Genomic DNA, 19,553 nt, shown 5'->3' with positions numbered 1-19,553 from the left:
CACGGAGTATCAAGTGGAATGGTAGGAAGGAGATCAGGCAGTAACTTGTGGGATCCAGTGGCTCAAGGGAGGATTTTTTTAGAATAGGAGACATGCACATGTTTGAAAACAATGGGGAGGAAGCCATCAGAGAGCTAACTATTGAAGATGGCAGTCAAGGAGGGAAGATGGAAGGAGGCAAGTGTTTTGTTGCAAAGGAAAGGAGTCAGAGGCACAGGTGGATTGGTTCGATTTTGAGAGGTTGTGGGAGATCTCCTCTTGAAGTACTGCAAGGATAGACTGAAGAAGGGGCAGGTGGAGGGAGAGGCTGGAGAAGAGCTGGGAAGATTTGCAGAGATGCAGTCTCTGGCCTGGAACACCCTCAAATCTGACAATTACTCTCCCCCACTTCAAAGCCTTATTGAAGGCATATCTCCTCCAAGAGGCCTTCCCAGACTAAGCCCCACCTTTCCTCAACTTCCACTCCCTTCTGGGTCACCCTAACTTATTCTCTTTACTCTTCCCCTCTCCCAGCCCCACAGCATGTCATTCATTCAATTGTATTTATTGAGCGCTTACTGGATGCAGAGCACTGCACTAAGCACTTGGGAAGTACAATTCGGCAACATATAGAGATGGTCCCTACCGAACAGCAGGCTCACAGAAGGAGGAGACAGACAACAAAACAAAGCAAAACAAAACAAGGAGCAGCACTTACACATCTGTAGTTTTATTTATTTGTCATGTCTTTGTCTGCAACCCTAGACTGTAAGCTCACTATGGACAGGGAATGTGACTGCTTATTGTTTTGTGATACTCTCCCAAGCACTTAGTAAAGCGATCTGTACACACTAAGTGCTCAATAAATATGACTGACTAACTGACTGACTGACTGAATGAATGAATGGTTACAACTGTCTCAATAAAGTACATGGCCAGGTCATTAAGGGCAAGGGGTAGGAAAAACTGGGGGATCAGTGGTTTGAGGACAGAAACTTTAACATTTGACACAACTAGGGAGATCAGTGGGAATGAGAGTCAATAAAGATGGATAAATAATGTTGCTGGACAGAGATAAGGGCAGAATTAAAGCAGGCAAAGATGAATTAGAGCACAACAAGGTTGGCCTGATATCTGGATTTCCACCAGGAGCTCTCTGTGGCTCATGTATAGAATTGAAGGAAGCAGACTGTTTAGGTGATCTGGCATTATAGGTTAGTGGTACTAGATCAGCAAAGAGATAGGGAGGCAAGTGAGTTGAGTTCAGTAGAGAGGATGGTGTCAAGAGTATCAATTTGGTAATCAAGAGAAGATAATTTGGGTACAGATACTAAATTGGGCACCATGACTTGAGAACATTTAATTGTGTCCAAAGATCTAGGTCTCTTTGGGGAGCAAGACAAATTGACGACCTATAGCATTGGTGCTTGCAATGCTACTGTGATTTATTTTGCAAATCCTTCTACAAATCAAAAATCAACAGAGAAGGAGAGAATCCTAGTGAACAGAACATGGGCTTTGGAGTCAGAAAGACCTGGTCCTAATGCTAGCTCTGACATCTGTCTGCTGTGTGTCAAGATTTGGGCAAATCTTTAACCTTTTCTGTGCCTTAGTTATCTCCCTCCGCTCCTCCACTGCTAATCTCCTCACCGTACCTCGCTCTCGCCTGTCCCGTCATCGACCCCCGGCCCACGTCATCCCCCTGGCCTGGAATGCCCTCCCTCTGCCCATCCGCCAAGCTAGCTCTCTTCCTCCCTTCAAGGCCCTGCTGAGAGCTCACCTCCTCCAGGAGGCCTTCCCAGACTGAGCCCCTTCCTTCCTCTCCCCCTCGTCCCCCCTCCATCCCCCCATCTTACCTCCCTCCCTTCCCCACAGCACCTGTATATATGTATATGTGTTTGTACATATTTTTTTTTTACTCTATTTATTTATTTAATTTATTTGTACATATCTATTCTATTTATTTTATTTTGTTAGTATGTTTGGTTTTGTTCTCTGTCTCCCCCTTTTAGACTGTGAGCCCACTGTTGGGTAGGGACTGTCTCTATATGTTGCCAATTTGTACTTCCCAAGCGCTTAGTACAGTGCTCTGCACATAGTAAGTGCTCAATAAATACGATTGATGATGATGATGATGTTCTTTAAAATCAAAATTAAGATGGTGAGCCTCATGTGGGATATGGACTGTGTCCAATGTGATTATCTTGTATCTATCCCAGCATTTAGTACAGTGATTGGCACATACTAAGCATATAAGAAACATCATTAATTAAAAACAAAAAAAAACGAAAATAAAATTACCTTGGCAGTTAGGAGGCTAGTTTCCAAAGAATGAGAAGTATCATGACTTAGTGGAGAAACGATGGGCCTGGAAGTCAGAGAACCTCTCAGCTTTGCCTCTTGCCCTCTCTCTAGCTTTGGACAAGTCACTTAACTTCTCTGTGCCTAAATTCCCTAAACTGCAAAATGGGGATTCAATACCTATTCTCCCTATGACTTATATTATGAGCCCCACATGGACTAGGGACTGTGTCCAACCTGATTAAATTATATAAACCCCATTTCTTGCTAGTTCTTGATACATTGTAAGGGCTTAACAATTAATTTCTTTTTGTAAAAAGGTGATTATAATCAGTAAAAGCTTGGGACGAATCACATGATGATATGTCCAGCACGCATGATTACCATAATAAAGACAATGGTATTTATTAAGTGCTTGGGAAGTGCCATGAACTTTGTAAAGCACTAAAGCAATACCAGATATCAGATCAAATCTACTCCCTTTCCTAAGTGCAGAACATAGTGTATTGAGAGGAAGAACAGTTTAACTCAATTTTACTGAAGGGGAATCTTACAAATAAGCTAAGTGGCTGTCTTAAATTACTTAGCAGGCAAGTGGTAAAGTGATCTCTCTCTATTATTTTATATATATTTAAGTACTTATTATGTGCCAGGCATTCAAATATGTGCTGGCAAACATTAAAGAAAATTGGGTTAGACATTTTCCTGTCCCACAGGCTGAGTCACCTCAAAGCAGCAGCATGGCATAGTGAGAAGCAGCACGGTGAAGCAGAAAGAGCAATGGGCCTGGAAGTCAGAAGGTCATGGGTTCTAATCCCAGCTCCGCCACTTGTCTGCTGTGTGACCTTGGGCATGTCCTTTCACCTTTCCGAAGCTCAGTTACCTCATCTGTACAGTGGGGATTAAGACTGTGAGCCCCATGCAGGACAACCTGACTATGCTGCATCTACCCCAGCACTTAGAACAGTGCTAGGCACATAGTAAGTGCTTAACAAATACCATAATTATTAATTATTATTAGCTACACTAAATAAAGACAATGAAATTTCACTGTTGAGACTGTGGATGAACCTAGGATATTTAGTTTATTTTGATAAATGCTGGGCTGTTGTGTATGGTTAGATAGTATCTGGTACATTTACTGAACCTCAGAAATACTTACATATATAATCCATTGCTAGCTGTTGGTAATCATATCTGGCCTGAAGATTTTTTTATTTCCATGTTTGGGCATCAGTACCAACCCAAGTCTTAAAATCATCCAGTATGTACAGAACATTAATCTTTCACACTATTCATGGAAGTTCCAACTCCTCACCAGGAGCCTGGTGGAATGAGGGATTGCAGCTGCAAACTCATAGGAGCTGAGCAAGAGGAAAGAGGCAAAATGGGATTTAATGAGACCCGTATTCACACAAACACAAGCTGAGAAGCAGTGTGGCCTAGTGGAAATAGTACAGGTCTGGGAGCCAGGGGACCTGGATTCTAATCCCAGCCCTGCCACCTGTCTTCTATTAGTTGTACAAGTCACTTAACTTCTCTGTGCCTCAGTTTCCACACCTGTAAAATGGGGGTTAAGACTGTGAGCCCTACATGGGATATGGACTCTGTCTAACCTGATTATCCAGTATCTTCTCTAGTGCTTAGTACAGTGCTAGCAAATAGTAAGCACTTAACAAATACCACTAAAAATTGTCTGGGTGTCTAGAAAAATTAGTATTTGTCTACTGATGGGACTAGAGTAACCATGGCACTTTTGAACTTTGGTACCACAAATTCAAAATACTGGGATTCTAAAACCACAACTTTTCCCTCTGTATCAAGAAAAGAATGGGTACAATATAACTGGATTGCCAATTAATATGGTGAGCAACTGAAAAAGCAATGTCTATAAAGGTTTGGAGGCCCAAAAGAATTAGCAATCTTTCCCCAACTTTCCCATTTTTCTCCCCAAAATTCATAAGCAAGATTCTTCAGAACGCTGCACATCTAAAAGTCTACCACACAATCCATACAATCAACAATCCACAACCCACACTAGTGGTAGAGAGTGGGAATAGAACAATGTTGGGATGAAGCACTAGTCATTCAGGGACTGAGGAAACTCTGATGGTCCTGGGGGTTGAAACTGGAGGAGACAAATACATTTGCAGATGCCAATCTTAACAACTATTAACACACCCACAGTCCTTTGTTCTCACTGACCCAGGAAGCTGTACTGAGGAAGAGATTTGGGCAACACATCTCCAGAATTCAAACTAAGTACAGTGTACATATATGCTTATCTCTGTGGGGATCTAGAGTGACTGGTCAATTACATCTAACAGACCATTACAAAATCAGTTTTAAAGATACCCAAAACTGAAATTGTAAAAGAGTACCAGAAGTAGATTATTTCATTTTCTTAAATACATTTTTACAGGTAATTAAACAAAATACAGATATCACCTATTGCTTGAAGAGACTTACGTACTTTACAATGTCCCTGCTCTAAAGTGTCAGATTGGACATATACTTACTATTTAGCTGAATCAGAGAGCTGATATTCCCGCCTTCTGTCATAACACTCCTGGATTCCAGGGTCATTCCATAAAGTCTTAATTGCATTTACATACGGCTGCTCAAATGCTGTGATTTTTTCTATGTCCACCTCCCAAATCAGTAAGGCATTGGCCTAAAATAAACAGAAATAAAAAAATTAGTGAGCTGGTTTTATATTTAATAGAAAATGTAGTTGTAATAGTGGTATACATACTGAGTATCCACTTCGTGCAGTGCACTGTAGTAAGGGTTTAAGAAGCACAAAACATAGAAAAAACCATAGAATTCCCTGCCCATAAGTAGTTCATACTATAATATGAGGAAGATAGACATTCAAATATTTACAGAGGAGATAAATAATTCAATGTACAACAAAAATACATTAAATGAGGATGGATATAAATAAGTTCCTAAGTATTAGGAATGGTTGACAGGGCATGTGAGACCCTTTTTCACTAATGAAGAAAATTTCAATTTTGTGGATGTAATAAATTATGCCATGAAGAAAATTTTAGAATAACAGAACAGAAATTTGAAAAATACAGTTTTTCAAATTATCAACTCAACTTTTATTTACACATTCTTCAGTTTGCAGAAAAAGTTCAATTGGATATTCTCAGTTTTAGCAATTATTTTCCAAATCATAATGTGATGAACTAATATCGAAATTATGGGAGAAGACAGAGCAAAGAAATCAAGAGGAGTGGCTTTACCTTGTATGGCCTAGGTATTTCTGCCACAAACTGAATTATTTGTCTCTAGTTTTAAAAAATTGGAACTCTACAGGGAAAGTCTCTAATACAATTTTATCTCAAGATCACTAGAATTAGTCAGTCATCATTTGGAGGTTATTACTGCCATATTTTCTTCTTACGACATGTTCATGGCTACATAGATCCACCTATTCTTTCTTTAAAAACAACACTTTAATGCAACTATCCTAGCAACCTCATTAATGCAGAAAGATCAAGACTCAAGTACAAAATCCACAGACCAGATATCCTCTGGAAGCTGATATCAAAGAATGGTTTTGAAAAATTTCATAAGGAAAAGAGTACAATTTTTCAATACTCTGCAGAAGCCAGAAATGACATGGCCCAGTGGCAGGTGCACGGGCTTGGGAATGTTGGTTCTAATTCTGATTCTGCCACTTGTCTGCTGTGACCTTGAGCAAATAACTTTACTTCTCTGTGCCTCAGTTACCTCCTCTGAAAAATAGGGATTAAGACTGTGAGCACCATGTGGGACAACCTGATTACCCTGAATCTACCCCAGTGCTTAGAAGAGTGCTTAGCACATAGTAAGTGCTTAACAAATACCATAATTATTAAGCACTTAGTACAGTACAATTTCTGCACACTGTAAGCATTCAATAAATATGACTGAATGAATAAACTAGACTGTGAGTTTGTTGTGGGCAGGGAATGTGTCTATTTGTTGTTGTGGTATACTCTCCTAAGCTCTTAGAACAGTGCTCTGCACACAGTAAGCACTCAATAAATATAACTGAATGAATGAATTTAACAGTTATGGAACTGAAGTTCTATATCTCCCAACCAATTTTTGAGACCAGAGATCATATCTTCAAAGTCTCTTTTACTCTAGTACTTCCGCTCTGTCCTCAGTATACAACTCAAAAAATGAGAAAGTGTCACCGTGAATACAACACAGGCCTGGGATTCAGAAGGATACGGGTTCTAATCCCAGTTCTGCCACTTTTCTGCTGCATGGCCTCTGGTAAGTCAGTTAAATTATCTGTGTTTCAGTTACCTATGTACAATGGGGATTAAGACTGTGAGCCCCATATGAGACATAAATCGACCCCAACACTTAGCGCTGTGCCTGGCACATAGTAAGTGCTTAACAAATACCATAAAAAACAAACAACTCCCCCAAAATAAAAACCAATGAAAAACTACTGACAAAGATAATCCAAATGTTAAAACTTCAATTCACAGTACTCTTTTCTCTTTTTATCTCCCTCTTTTAATCAAAGATTAAAAGGGTACACAGTCACCCTCCAGACTGTACACTCGTTATGGGCAATATTGTACTCTCCCAAATGCTAAATAGAGTGCTTCACACACAGTAAACACTCCATAAATACGAACATATGAATGCATGAATGAATTAGAGAAGCAGAATGCTTACTGGATAGAGAATGGGCCTTGGAGTCAGAAGGACTTGGTTTCTAATCCCGGCTCCACCTCATGTCTGCTGTGTGACCTTGGGCAAGTCATCGGAGAAGCATAATGTTGTAGTGGATACTGCAAGCAACTGGGAGTCAGAAAATCATGGGTTCCAAACCCAGCTCTGCCACTTGTCTGACGTGTGATGTTGGGCAAGTCCCTTCACTTTTCTGAGTCTCAGCCTCATCTGTAAAATGGGTATTTTGAGCCCCAACCTGATTGCTTATATCTACCCCATCGCTTAGTTCAGTGCCTGGCACATAGTAAGCACTTAACAAATACTACAATTATTAACTTCTCTGGGACTCAGTTACCTCATCTGTAAAACGGGGATGAAGAGTGTAAGCACCATGTGGTACATGGGTTGTATCCAACCTGATTAACTTGCAGCTACCCCAGTGCTTAGATCAGTTTGGGACATACTAAGCACTTAACAAATACCATAATAATAATAATAACTATTATTATTGTTAATAATTATTATTAATCATAATGCTAATGTGGTTTTCATAACTCAGTAGTTGACAACAATTTGCAGTGCACTTCATTAGTTCATTTCAAACCAATACTTGAAATGAAAGGTTTTGTTCTCTATTACATACTGTCACCTCAGCTAAATCTTGTGATGAGCACTAATTTTTAGTTTGGACTAGGTTTTGATCAACCCTGGGTGAATTACCCACAAATTTAATGGCAGGGGGAAGAGAAGAAAGGAAAAATAAAATACATGTAGCATCTGAAATTATTTTTAAAAGTGAATTAATTTAAACTACACTTGGTACTAAAATTCACTCCTCCTATTTTAAACACCAGCCTAATGCTTTTTTGAAGGGACTGAAATAAAAAGCCCTTAAAACCCAACACCAACAGAAGTAAAATTTAATAGGCCCTCAGGTATGGGTGAAGAAGTAGGTGTCACCACTAATTCAAATTTTTTAAAATTTCTAAATCCAAGACAAAAGGTGATGGAATATCTTCTGAAGAAAACTTCAATAAAAACAGTAAAATTAGGTAAGTTAGTTTTTTTCCACGCCCAGCTGGCTTCTTAAGGAGGCTCCTGATACTTTCCAATTTACCAATATTCAAAAATGCATGACCAGGCTTCAGATTGATGCTTCTCTTCCCAATATGCTGCAGGTATTGACACTTGGGCCTCACCTAGAACCTATATATCTAAGTAATGAAAATGTAATTATTAAAGATAGGTATGAAAGAGAAAATGCAGCAGAATATGATAATGAATTTTTTTTTCAACCACAGTCCAGCATACCACTGGCCAAACAAAACTGGTAGTAAGGAGTCAGTCCTACACAAATTTAAGAAATATGTGCAATGAACAATTAGAGGAATGACTGTTTCAATAATGAAGTCTAAGCTCACCTTATTCTGCTCGTGCTTGAAAAGGATCTTCAGTGTCTCCATGGCCCTGATCATAGACTGCATTGCAGTAAAGATGTTCTGATATACCAACTTCGTGAAACCTCTCTTGTCCTCTTCTGAATAGCCAGAGCCATGAATTATTCTCATTTGTTTAATAAATGTGCTCTTCCCACTTTCTCCAGTTCCTAAAAGTGGACAAGTGAAGGGAAAAATAAAGTTGTCAAATTATATAAACAGAGAGGGTAAGAGACAGAATACTGAGTAGGATGCACCACTAACTCATCTCAGTATAGCATTTCTTCCAAGTTCTTAAAGACAGATTAGAGTCTACTAATTCAATGGCATTTTTCTGAGTGCTTGGGTCTCTGCTCTGCATGTAACTATTGCTCAATAAACATTACTTATTTACTGTGACGTGTTCTTCTACTTGAGTACGTCTTTAGATTAAGGTTCAGGAGAGCAAGTATCACATCTTATAAATCTCCCATTTTCTTAACTACTTCTTATTACAATTGTTCACTACTAGTTGTAACAATCACTGGTATTCCGCACAATTCTTACTGTGTTCAGAGAACTGAATTCCATACCTCGGGAAGTATGATAAAACAGACTTGGTAAAAATGAACCCTGTTCATGAGGAAATTACAATATACAGTGGGGAGACAGTCACTGAAATAGATTACAGATAGGGAAAATAGTAGAATACTTACATAAGTACAGAGGGGATGGAGTAAGTATCAAAGTGCTTACAGCGTTTACAGCATAAGCATAAATGAGGAAAAGGGTGGTATGGGAAATTAAGGGTCTAGTCAGAGAAAGCCTATAGGAGACAATGTGATTTTAGGTGGATTTTGAAAGTGAGTAAAGTGCTAGACTGTTGGACATGAAGCTGTGGGGGAGTTCCCAAGGGAGAATGTGAGCTAGGGATTAGTGGTGAGATAGACAAGATCAAAGTACAAAAAGTAGACTGGTGTTAGAGGAATGGAGTGTGCATGTCAAGCTGTAGTAGGAGATCAACAATGTAATCATTCAGAAGGTTGTGGTTTCTAATTTCAGCTCTGCCACTTGTCTGCTGGGTGACCTCGGGCAAATCACTTCACTTCTCTGTGCCTCAGTTACCTCTTCTTAAAATGGAGAATGAGACTGTTAGCCCATGTGGCCTGTTTATTGTACTCTCCCAAGTACTAAGTGCAGGGCTGTGTACACAGTAAGCACTCAGTAAATACAACTGAATGAATGAATGACAAGGGACTGTGTCTAACCTGATTTGTTTTTATCCACCCCAGGGCTTAGTAAGATGCCACAATTACTGTTATTATTATTATTATGTGCTTACTATTTGAGTACTTACAATGTGAGTGCTTACTATGTGCACAGCAAGGAACTAACTGCCTGGGAGAGAACAGAGTTGGTAGTCACAATCCCTGCCCATAACACTAGATACAGACAGTTAATAGTCTAGAGGGTAAGATAACAAAGAGAGTGTTGACTGAGTACAGTGTTTGACACACATACCATTATACAGTGTTTGACACACATACCATTACTTGCTAAGCCTTTTACTTGCTGTGTGACCTTGGACATGTCATTTTATTTCTCTGTGACTCAGCTGTCTCACCTACAAAGTAGGATTCCAACTCTGCTCTCCATCCTACCTAGACCATAAGTCCCATGTGGACTTAATTATCTTTTATCTGTTCCAGCACATAGTAAATATAGTAAATGCTTAGAAAATTATTATTACTGTTATTGTTAATCCCATCACTGGTGACAGCACCATCCTTCTGTTTCACAAACCTGTAACCATGGCATTATCCTTGACACTTCTCCATCATTCAAATCACATGTTCAGGCCTTCAATCAATCAATCAATCAATCAATCGTATTTATTGAGCGCTTACTATGTGCAGAGCACTGTACTAAGCGCTTGGGAAGTACAAATTGGCAACATATAGAGACAGTCCCTACCCAACACTGGGCTCACAGTCTAAAAGGGGGAGACAGAAAAAAAACCAAACATACCAACAAAATAAAATAAATAGAATAGATATGTACAAGTAAAATAAATAAACAAATAGAGTAATAAATATGTACAAACATATATACATATATACAGGTGCTGTGGGGAAGGGAAGGAGGTAAGATGGGGGGGATGGAGAGCGGGACGAGGGGGAGAGGAAGGAAGGGGCTCAGTCTGGGAAGGCCTCCTGGAGGAGGTGAGCTCTCAGCAGGGCCTTGAAGGGAGGAAGAGAGCTAGCTTGGCGGATAGGCAGAGGGAGGGCATTCCAGGCCCGGGGGATGACGTGGGCTGGGGGTCGATGGCGGGACAGGCGAGAACGAGGTACGGTGAGGAGATTAGCGGTGGAGGAGCGGAGGGTGCGGGCTGGGCTGGAGAAGGAGAGAAGGGAGGTGAGGTAGGAGGGGGCGAGGTGATGGACAGCCTTGAAGCCCAGGGTGAGGAGTTTCTGCCTGATGCACAGATTGAATGGTAGCCACTGGAGATTATTGAGGAGGGGAGTGATATGCCCAGAGCGTTTCTGGACAAAGATAATCCGGGCAGCAGCATGAAATATGGATTGAAGTGGAGAGAAACACGAGGATGGGAGATCAGAGAGAAGGCTGGTGCAGTAGTCCAGACAGGATAGGATGAGAGCTTGAACGAGCAGGGTAGCGGTATGGATGGAGAGGAAAGGGCGGATCTAGGCAATGTTGTGGAGCTGAGACCGGCAGGTTTTGGTCACGGCTTGGATGTGAGGGGTGAATGAGAGAGCGGAGTCGAGGATGACACCAAGGTTGTGGGCTTGTGAGACGGGAAGGATGGTAGTGCCGTCAACAGAGATGGGAAAGTCAGGGAGAGGGCAAGGTTTGGGAGGGAAGACAAGGAGTTCAGTCTTCGACATGTTGAGCTTTAGGTGGCGGGCAGACATCCAGATGGAGATGTCCTGAAGGCAGGAGGAGATGCGAGCCTGGAGGGAGGGGGAGAGAGCAGGGGCAGAGATGTAGATCTGGGTGTCATAAGGGTAGAGATGATAGTGGAAGCCGTGGGAGCGAATGAGGTCACCAAGGGAGTGCGTGTAGATTGAGAACAGAAGGGCACCAAGTACTGAACCTTGGGGAACCCCCACAGTAAGAGGATGGGAGGGGGAGGAGGAGCCTGCAAAAGAGACTGAGAAAGAGCGATCGGAGAGATAAGAGGAGAACCAGGAGAGGACGGAATCTGTGAAGCCAAGGTCAGATAGCGTGCTGAGGAGAAGGGGGTGGTCCACAGTGTCGAAGGCAACTGAGAGGTCGAGGAGGATTAGGACAGAGTATGAGCCGTTGGATTTGGCAAGCAGGAGGTCATTGGTGACCTTTGAGAGGGCAGTTTCCGTGGAATGTAGGGGACGGAAGCCAGACTGGAGGGGGTCGAGGGGAGAGTTGGTGTTGAGGAATTCGAGGCAGCGCGTGTAGACAACTCGTTCAAGGAGTTTGGAAAGGAATGGTAGGAGGGATATGGGGCGATAACTAGAAGGTGAGGTGGGGTCAAGAGAGGGGTTTTTTAGGATGGGAGAGACATGGGCATGTTTGAAGGCAGAGGGGAAGGAACCAGTGGAGAGTGAGCGGTTGAAGATGGAAGTTAAGGAGGGGAGAAGGGATGGAGCGAGAGATTTCATGAGATGAGAGGGAATGGGGTCAGAAGCACAGGTGGCAGGAGTAGCACTTGAGAGGAGGGAGGAGCGCTCCTCTGAGGATACTGCTGGGAAAGATGGGAGAGTAGCAGAGAGTGTTGAGAGCCGGGGGGTTGGAGAAGGGGCGGGGGGGGGGGGAGTGACTTTGGGGAGGTCGGACCTGATGTATTTAATTTTGTTAATGAAGTAGGAGGCCAGATCGTTGGGGGTGAGGGAAGGAGGAGGGGGAGGAACCGGGGGCCTGAGAAGGGAGTTGAATGTGCGGAAGAGCTGGCGGGGCTGATGGGCATGGGTGTCAATAAGGGAGGAGAAATAGTTTTGTCTGGCAGAAGAGAGGGCTGAGTTAAGGCAGGAAAGGATAAACTTGAAGTGAACGAGGTTGGCATGGTGATTAGACTTTCGCCAGCAGCGTTCGGCAGCTCGAGCATAAGAGCGAAGGAGGCGGACAGTGGCAGTGATCCAGGGCTGTGGGTTAGTGGTACGAGAGCAGCGAAGGGAAAGGGGAGCGAGTGAGTCTAGCTGAGTAGAAAGGGTAGAGTTGAGAGCAGTAATCTGATCATCAAGACTGGGTAGAGAGGAGAGGGTGGCGAGGTGGGGTGTGAGGCGCTCCGAAAGATGGGTGGCGTCCAGAGAGCGGAGATCTCTGTGAGGGAGTAATATGGATTTACGGGGGAAAGAGTGTGAGAGAGGAGGCAGGTGAGAAGATTATGATCAGAGAGAGGGATTTCAGAGTTGGTGAGGGTGGACACAGTGCAGCGACAGGAGATGATGAGGTCGAGGGTATGACCAAGTTGGTGAGTGGGTGAGGTGGGGTGGAGGGAGAGGTTGGCAGCACCAAGGAGAGATAGAAGGCGGGCGGCAGAGGAGTCGTTAGGGATATCCATGTGGATATTGAAGTCTCCGAGGATCAGAGTGGGCATGGAGAAGGAGAGAAGGAAGGTGAGGAAGGGGTCAAAGTCGTTAAAGAAGTTGGAAGTGGGGCCGGGAGGGCGACAGATGACGGCTACAAGAATCTGGAGGGGGTGGTAGAAGCGAATAATGTGGGCTAAATCCTTCACTACTTCACTAAATCCTGTCAGTTCTACCTTCACAATATCACTAAAATCTACCACCCCCCATTCAAACTACTACCACATTAATACAATCACCTACCCTATCTAGCCTTGATTATTGTATCCTCCTTGCAGACTTCTCTGCCTCCTGTCTCTCCCCATTCCAGGCCGTACTCAATTCTGCTGCCTGGATTATTTTCCTTCAAAAATGTTCAGACCACATTTCCCCACTCAAGAAATTCCAGGAATTGACCATCCACCTCCACATGAAACAAAAAGTCCTCACCATTGGCTTTAAAGCACTCAATCACTTGCCTACTACAACAGAGCCTGCACACTTCACTCCTCTAATGCTAACCTTTTCACTCTACTTCAGTTTTGTCTATCTCACCACTGACCTCTCGCCCACATCTTGCCTCTGGCCAGGAATACCCTCGCTCCTCATACCAGACAGATAATTGCTCTCCCACCACATCACAACCTTACTGAAGGCACATCTCCTCCAAGAAGCCTTTCCTTGATGAATTCTCCCTCTCCTCTTGTCCCACTCATTTCTGCATCACCCTGACTTACTTTCTTCATTCATCATATTCCTGGCCCCACAACATATATGTACATATGCATGCACATATCAATCTGTTTATGTATATATGCTTGTATGCATGTATATACATATATTTATGTCTGCCTCCCCCTCTAGACTGTGAGCTCATTATGTGCAGGGAATATGTCTGTTTGTTGTTGTATTGTACTTTCCCAAGTGCTTAGTACAGTACTTTGCACACAGTAAGTGCTCAATAAATTTGAATGAATGAATGAGTGGGTGAATGAATGAATGAATGTGAAAAATTTCTGTTTAGAGCACAGGTGGATGGGTAACCACTGGAGGCTGTTAAGGAATGGGGAGATGTTGACTGAATAGTTTTTCAGAAAAATGATCCAGGCAGCAGAATGAAGTATGGACTGGAGTGGGGAGAGACAAGATGCAGAAAGGTCAGCGAGGAGGCAGGAGGCAAGCAGTCAAGGCAGGATATGATGAGTACTGGGATCAGAGTTGTAGTTTGGATGGTTGGCTCAATCAATCAATCATATTTATTGAGAGATTAATGTGTGCAAAGCACCAAATAAAGCACTTGCAAGAGTACTATACAACAGGTGATCTTTATTAGGAAAATTAACAGCATCAGGAGTGAGTTCCCTAATATCTCCCTAATATTCTTCAGTCCCTTGCGCCTCCTGCCCCTTCTTCAACCTCTCCCATCTTTTCCAGTATTTCTAGAGGACATCTACTGCATCCTCTCAAAAGCCACCCCCTCCACCTGTTCATCAGACCCCATTCCTTCATACCATATCAAAACTCTTGCCCCCTACCTTCTTCCCTCACTAATAGCCATCTTCAACTGTTCACTCTCCAATGGCTTCGTCCCTCTGCTTTCAATCATGCCTTTGCCTTCCCTATCCTAAAAAAACCCTTCCTTGACCCCATCTCTCTCCTACCACTCCTTTTTGAACTGTTTAAATGAGTTGTCTACAACCGCTATCTCTAGTTCCTCTCCTCCAATTTTCTCTTTGACTCCCTGCAATCTGGTTTTCATCCTTTTCACTTCAGAGAAATCACCCTGCCAAAGGTCATCAGTGATCTCCATTTGCCAAATCCAACAGCCTCTGCTCCATCCTAATCCTCCTCGACCTCTCAGCTGCCTTTGACACTGTGGACCAACCCTTTCTTCTGGAAACATTATCCAACCTCAGCTTCACTGATGTCCTTTCCTGGTTCTTCTTCTATCTCTCTGGCCACTCAGATTCCTTCACAGGCTCCTCCTCTGCCTCCCACCTCCCTCAAGGTTCAGTTCTGAGTCCCCTTCTATTCTCCATCTTTATCCACTTCCTTGGAGCACTCATTCACTCCCATGGCTTCAACTACCACCTCTAGGTGAATGATACCCAAATCTACATCTGCAGCCTTGATCTCTTTTCCTCTCTGCAGCCTCCCAACTTCTCCTGTCTTCAAGATGTCTTTACTTGGTTGTCCTACTGGTCACCTCAAATTTAACATGTCCAAAACAGAGCACCTTATCTTCCCACCCAAACCTTGTCCTCCCCTTGACTTTCCCATCCCTGTAGATGGCACCACCATCCTTCCTGTCTGACACAGCAGTAATTCACCACTAAATAATGTAGGTTCCAACTTTACAATATAGTTGAAATCTGCCCTTTCCTCTCTGTCCAAACTGCTACAATGTTAATACAATCACTCATCCTATCCCACCTGGATTACTGCATCAGCCTCCTGGCTGACATCCTGTCTCTGTCTCTCTCTGTCTCTCTCTCTCTCTGCCCACTCCAGTCCATACTTCACTCCACTGCCCAGATCATTTTTCTACTAAAAATTCAGAACATGTTAACCAGCTCTTCAAAAGACTCCAGTGATTGCTCATCCACCTAAGCTGCAAACAAAAACAAGTCACTACTGACTTTAAAGCACAATACTACCTTGACTCCACCTACCTCACCTTGCTTCTCACCTTCTATAACCCAGCCTGCACACTTCACTTCTCTAGTGAAGTGCTTCTCTTGAGAGAAGCAGCGTGGCTCAGTGGAAAGAGCCTGGGCTTTGGAGTCAGAGGTCATGGGTTCAAATCCCAGCTCCGCCACTTGTCATCTGTGTGACTTTGGGAAAGTCACTTAACTTCTCTGGGCCTTAGTTACCTCATCTGTAAAATGGGGATTAAGATTGTGAGCCCCACATGGGACAACCTGATCACTTGTAACCTCGCCAGTGTTTAGAACAGTGCTTTGTACATAGTAAGTGCTTAATACATGCTATTATTATTATTATTATTATTATTATTATTATTATTATTATTAGTGCAAACCTTTTCACTGTGTCCCATTCTTGCCTACCTTGCCACCGGTACCAGCCCACGTCCTGCCTCTGGCCTGGAACACCCTCCCACCTCAAATCCAACAGACAATTACTCTCCCACCCTTCAAAGCTTTAATGATAATATCTCCTCCAAGAGGCCTTCTCAAACTGAGTCTCACCTCTCCTCATCTCCCACTCCCTTCTGCATTGACCTGACTCACTCCCTTTGCTCTCCCTGCCTCCCAGCTCTACATATCTGTAATTTACTGATTTATATTGATGTCTGTCTCCCCAGCTCTAGGCTGTAAGCTCTTTGTGGGCAGGGTCTGTATCTGTTTATTGTTGTATTGTACTTACCCAAGCACTTAGTATAGTGCTCTGCAAACAATAAGTGCTCAATAATTACTAATGAATGAATGAATGAATGAATGAGTTGATAGGACATGTTCCTTGCCCTCTGTGAGCTTATGGTCTAGAAGAGGCAGGCATTAATACAAATAAATAAGTTACTGATATTTATATAGATGCTGGGAGGCTGATGGTGTGGTAATCAAGTGCTCAAAGGGAACAGCCCCAAGTGCATAGGGAATACAGCGGGAAGTGAATAGAAAAAAATGGAGGCAAGATGGGATTTTTTTTGTATGTATTTACTACTCGATTTTATTTGTACGCATTTACTACAGTCACTTTATTAATGATGTGTATATAGCTATAATTCTATTTATTCTGATGGTATTGACACCAATCTACTTGTTTTGATTAGCTGTCTGTCTCTCGCTTCTAGAAGGCAAGCCCGTTGTTGGGTAGAGACCGGCTCTATATGTTGCCTATTTGTACTTCCCAAGGGCTTAATACAGTGCTCTGCCCACAGTTAGCACTTAATAAATATGACTGAATGAAAGAATGAATGAATAAGACCTCATGGATGAGATGTAATGTTAACAGGACTCTGAAAGAGGAGAGAATGAGGGTCTGCCAGATATGAAGGAAGAGGGAGTTCCAGGCCAAAGTAAGTGAGTAAATGTGAATTAGAGGAGTGGAGTTTGCAAACTGAGCTGCAGTAGGAAATAATAATAATAACAGTAATAATAATAATAACGATGGTATTTGTCAAGCACTTTCTATGTGCCAAGCACTGTTCTAAGCACTTGGGGAGATTCAAGGTAATCAGGTTGTCCCTTGTGGGCTTCATGGTCTTAATCCCATTTTACAGATGAGGTAACTGAGGAACAAAGAAGTGAAGTGACTTGCCCAAAATCACAGAGCTGACAAATGGCAGAGCCGGAATTAGAATCCACAACCTCTGACTCCCAAGTCCGTGCTCTTTCCACTAAGCCATGCTGCTTCCCCTAAGGAGGAAGGGGTGGATTCTAGAGGTGTTGTGAAGGTAGAACAGACAGGATTTGATTGCTTTGATTCGATTCAATTCAATTATACCTACTGAGTACTTACTTTGAGCAAAGCACAATACCAAGTGTTAAAGAAGAGAGTTGGGGTGATGCAGAGGGGAGTGGGAGCTAAGGAAAAGGGGGGCTCAGTCTGGGAAGGCCTCCTGGAGGAGGTGAGTTTTCAGTAGGGCCCTGAAGGGGAGCAGTGTGATTGTTTGGTGGATTTGAGGGAGGAGGTGGTTCCAGGCCAGAGGGAGGACATGGGCCAGGTGAGAACAAGGCACATTGAAAAGTTTAGCACGAGAGAAGCAGAGTGTGCAGGCTGGTATGTAGAAGAAGAGAAGAGAGGTGAAGTAAGAGGGGACAGGGTGACAGAGACCATTCAAGCCAACAGTGAGGAGTTATTGCTTGATACAGAAATTGAAAGGCTGGAGATTTTTGAGGAGGGGGGGTGACCTGCCAGAACATTTCTGTAGAAAGATAATCCAGGCAAGCAGAGTGAAGTACAGACTGAAATGGGGAGAGACAGGACACTGGGAGGTCAGAAAGGATGCTGAAGCAGTGATGCAGCATGGTATTTCAAAAGGGCCTTCCAAAGAGTTATGGACTGCCAGAAGTGAAGGAAGAAAAAGGAAGAAAAGGAAGCTCCAGGAATGAGAGAGAGGACATGAGTGCAAGTGACCAGCAGTGAGAAAAGATGTACAGTGAATAAGCTGATTTCATAGGTAACCAAGATATCAAGAAGATTAGGGAGAAGGAAAATGATCTCTAGATCATTTGATTTGGCCAGAAAATGGTCACTGGTGTTCGTGGAGAAAGCAGTTTCAGTGGGTAGAAGGGTGGAAGCAATATTTTAAGGGGTTAAGTGGTTGGAAGAGAAGAAGAGGCAGCAGGAGTAAACACTCAGTTTGAGAAATATGGAAAGATGTTGGAAGTGTCCTTTCTTAAGTCCTGAGTTTTCACCCTATTTAATAATAATAATAATAATAATGTTGGTATTTGTTAAGTGCTTACTATGTGCAAAGCACTGTTCTAAGCGCTGGGGGGGATGCAAGGTGATCAGGTTGTCCCACGGGGGGCTCACAGTCTTAATCCCCATTTTACAGATGAGGTAACTGACGCCCAAAGAAGTTAAGTGACTTGCTCAAAGTCACACAGCTGACACTTGGCGGAGCCGGTATTTGAACTCATGACCTCTGACTCCAAAGCCTGTGCTCTTTCCACTGAGCCACGCTGCTTCTCTAGCCACGCTGCTTCTCTATTTACCTTCCCCTTGTGTGTTGGCTACGCATGTGCATGGATAGCCCTTAAATCTTTGGACAGTTATCTTAAGCCCAGCCCCACCACACTTATGAACATATCCTTATGCTTGTATCTTTTATTTTTTTAATGCCTGTCTCCCCTCTCCAGGCTTATTATGGACAGGTACTGTGTCTACCAATGGCATTAAATTGCACTTTCTCAAGCCATAAACATAATGCTCACACATGATTGCTTGAAGTAGAGGAGGCAGCAGCTGAACTGTGCAGTGGGGTTAAGAGTTTTTTTAGGATAAGGGTCACACTGGCATTTTAGGAAGCAGAGAGTGGCTGATGATGGTGGCCAAAAGGAAAGAAGCATTTTTATAAGTTGTGAAGTGATATAATTAAAAGTACAAATATAGTGGGAGATACAAAATAATTACCTTCATAACATCGCTAAAATCCACCCTTTTCTCTCCATCCAAACTGCCACCACATTAGTACAATCACTCATCCTACCCACCTAGATTACTGCATCAGCCTACTTTCTGACCTCCAAAACTCCTGCCTATCCCTACTCCAGTCCATACTTTACTCCACTGCCCAGATATCTTCCTTCAGAAACTATCAGGGCATGTCACTCCGCCTCCTCAAAAATCTCCAGTGGTTTCCCATCCACCTTCATATCAAACAAAAACTCCTCATTATTGTTTTTAAAGCTGTCCATCACCTTGCCCCCTTCTATCTCACCTCACTTCTCTCTTTATACAACCTAGTCCACACCCTTTGCTCCTCTGGTGCTAACCTTCTCACTGTGCCTTGATCTTGCCTGTCTTGCCCCTAGCCCATGTCCTATCCTACCTCTGGCCTGGAAAGCCCTCCCTCCTCAAATCCACCAATCCACCAATTACTCCCCTCCCCACTTCAAGGCCTTAGTGAAAGCACATC

General features: G+C 43.0%; 1 protein-coding gene across 1 annotated transcript in view; it reads right to left on the bottom strand.

Annotated features, from left to right (window-relative positions):
* The window catches only part of LOC119946744 (guanine nucleotide-binding protein subunit alpha-11-like), an 84,827-nt gene that overhangs the window by 52,164 nt on the left and 13,110 nt on the right, over positions 1–19,553 (bottom strand). The window contains exons 2-3 of the mRNA XM_038768180.1: positions 8,391–8,575; positions 4,800–4,954 (exon numbers count right to left, since the gene is read on the bottom strand). Coding sequence (XP_038624108.1) covers positions 4,800–4,954; positions 8,391–8,575 — 340 coding nt within the window. The remainder of the gene's footprint in view (positions 1–4,799; positions 4,955–8,390; positions 8,576–19,553) is intronic.

Source organism: Tachyglossus aculeatus, chromosome Y3, assembly GCF_015852505.1.
Source record: "Tachyglossus aculeatus isolate mTacAcu1 chromosome Y3, mTacAcu1.pri, whole genome shotgun sequence".
Classification (NCBI taxonomy): Eukaryota; Metazoa; Chordata; class Mammalia; order Monotremata; family Tachyglossidae; genus Tachyglossus; species Tachyglossus aculeatus.
Note: the sequence above shows the minus strand (reverse complement) of the source record. Positions and strands in the feature narration are given on the sequence as shown.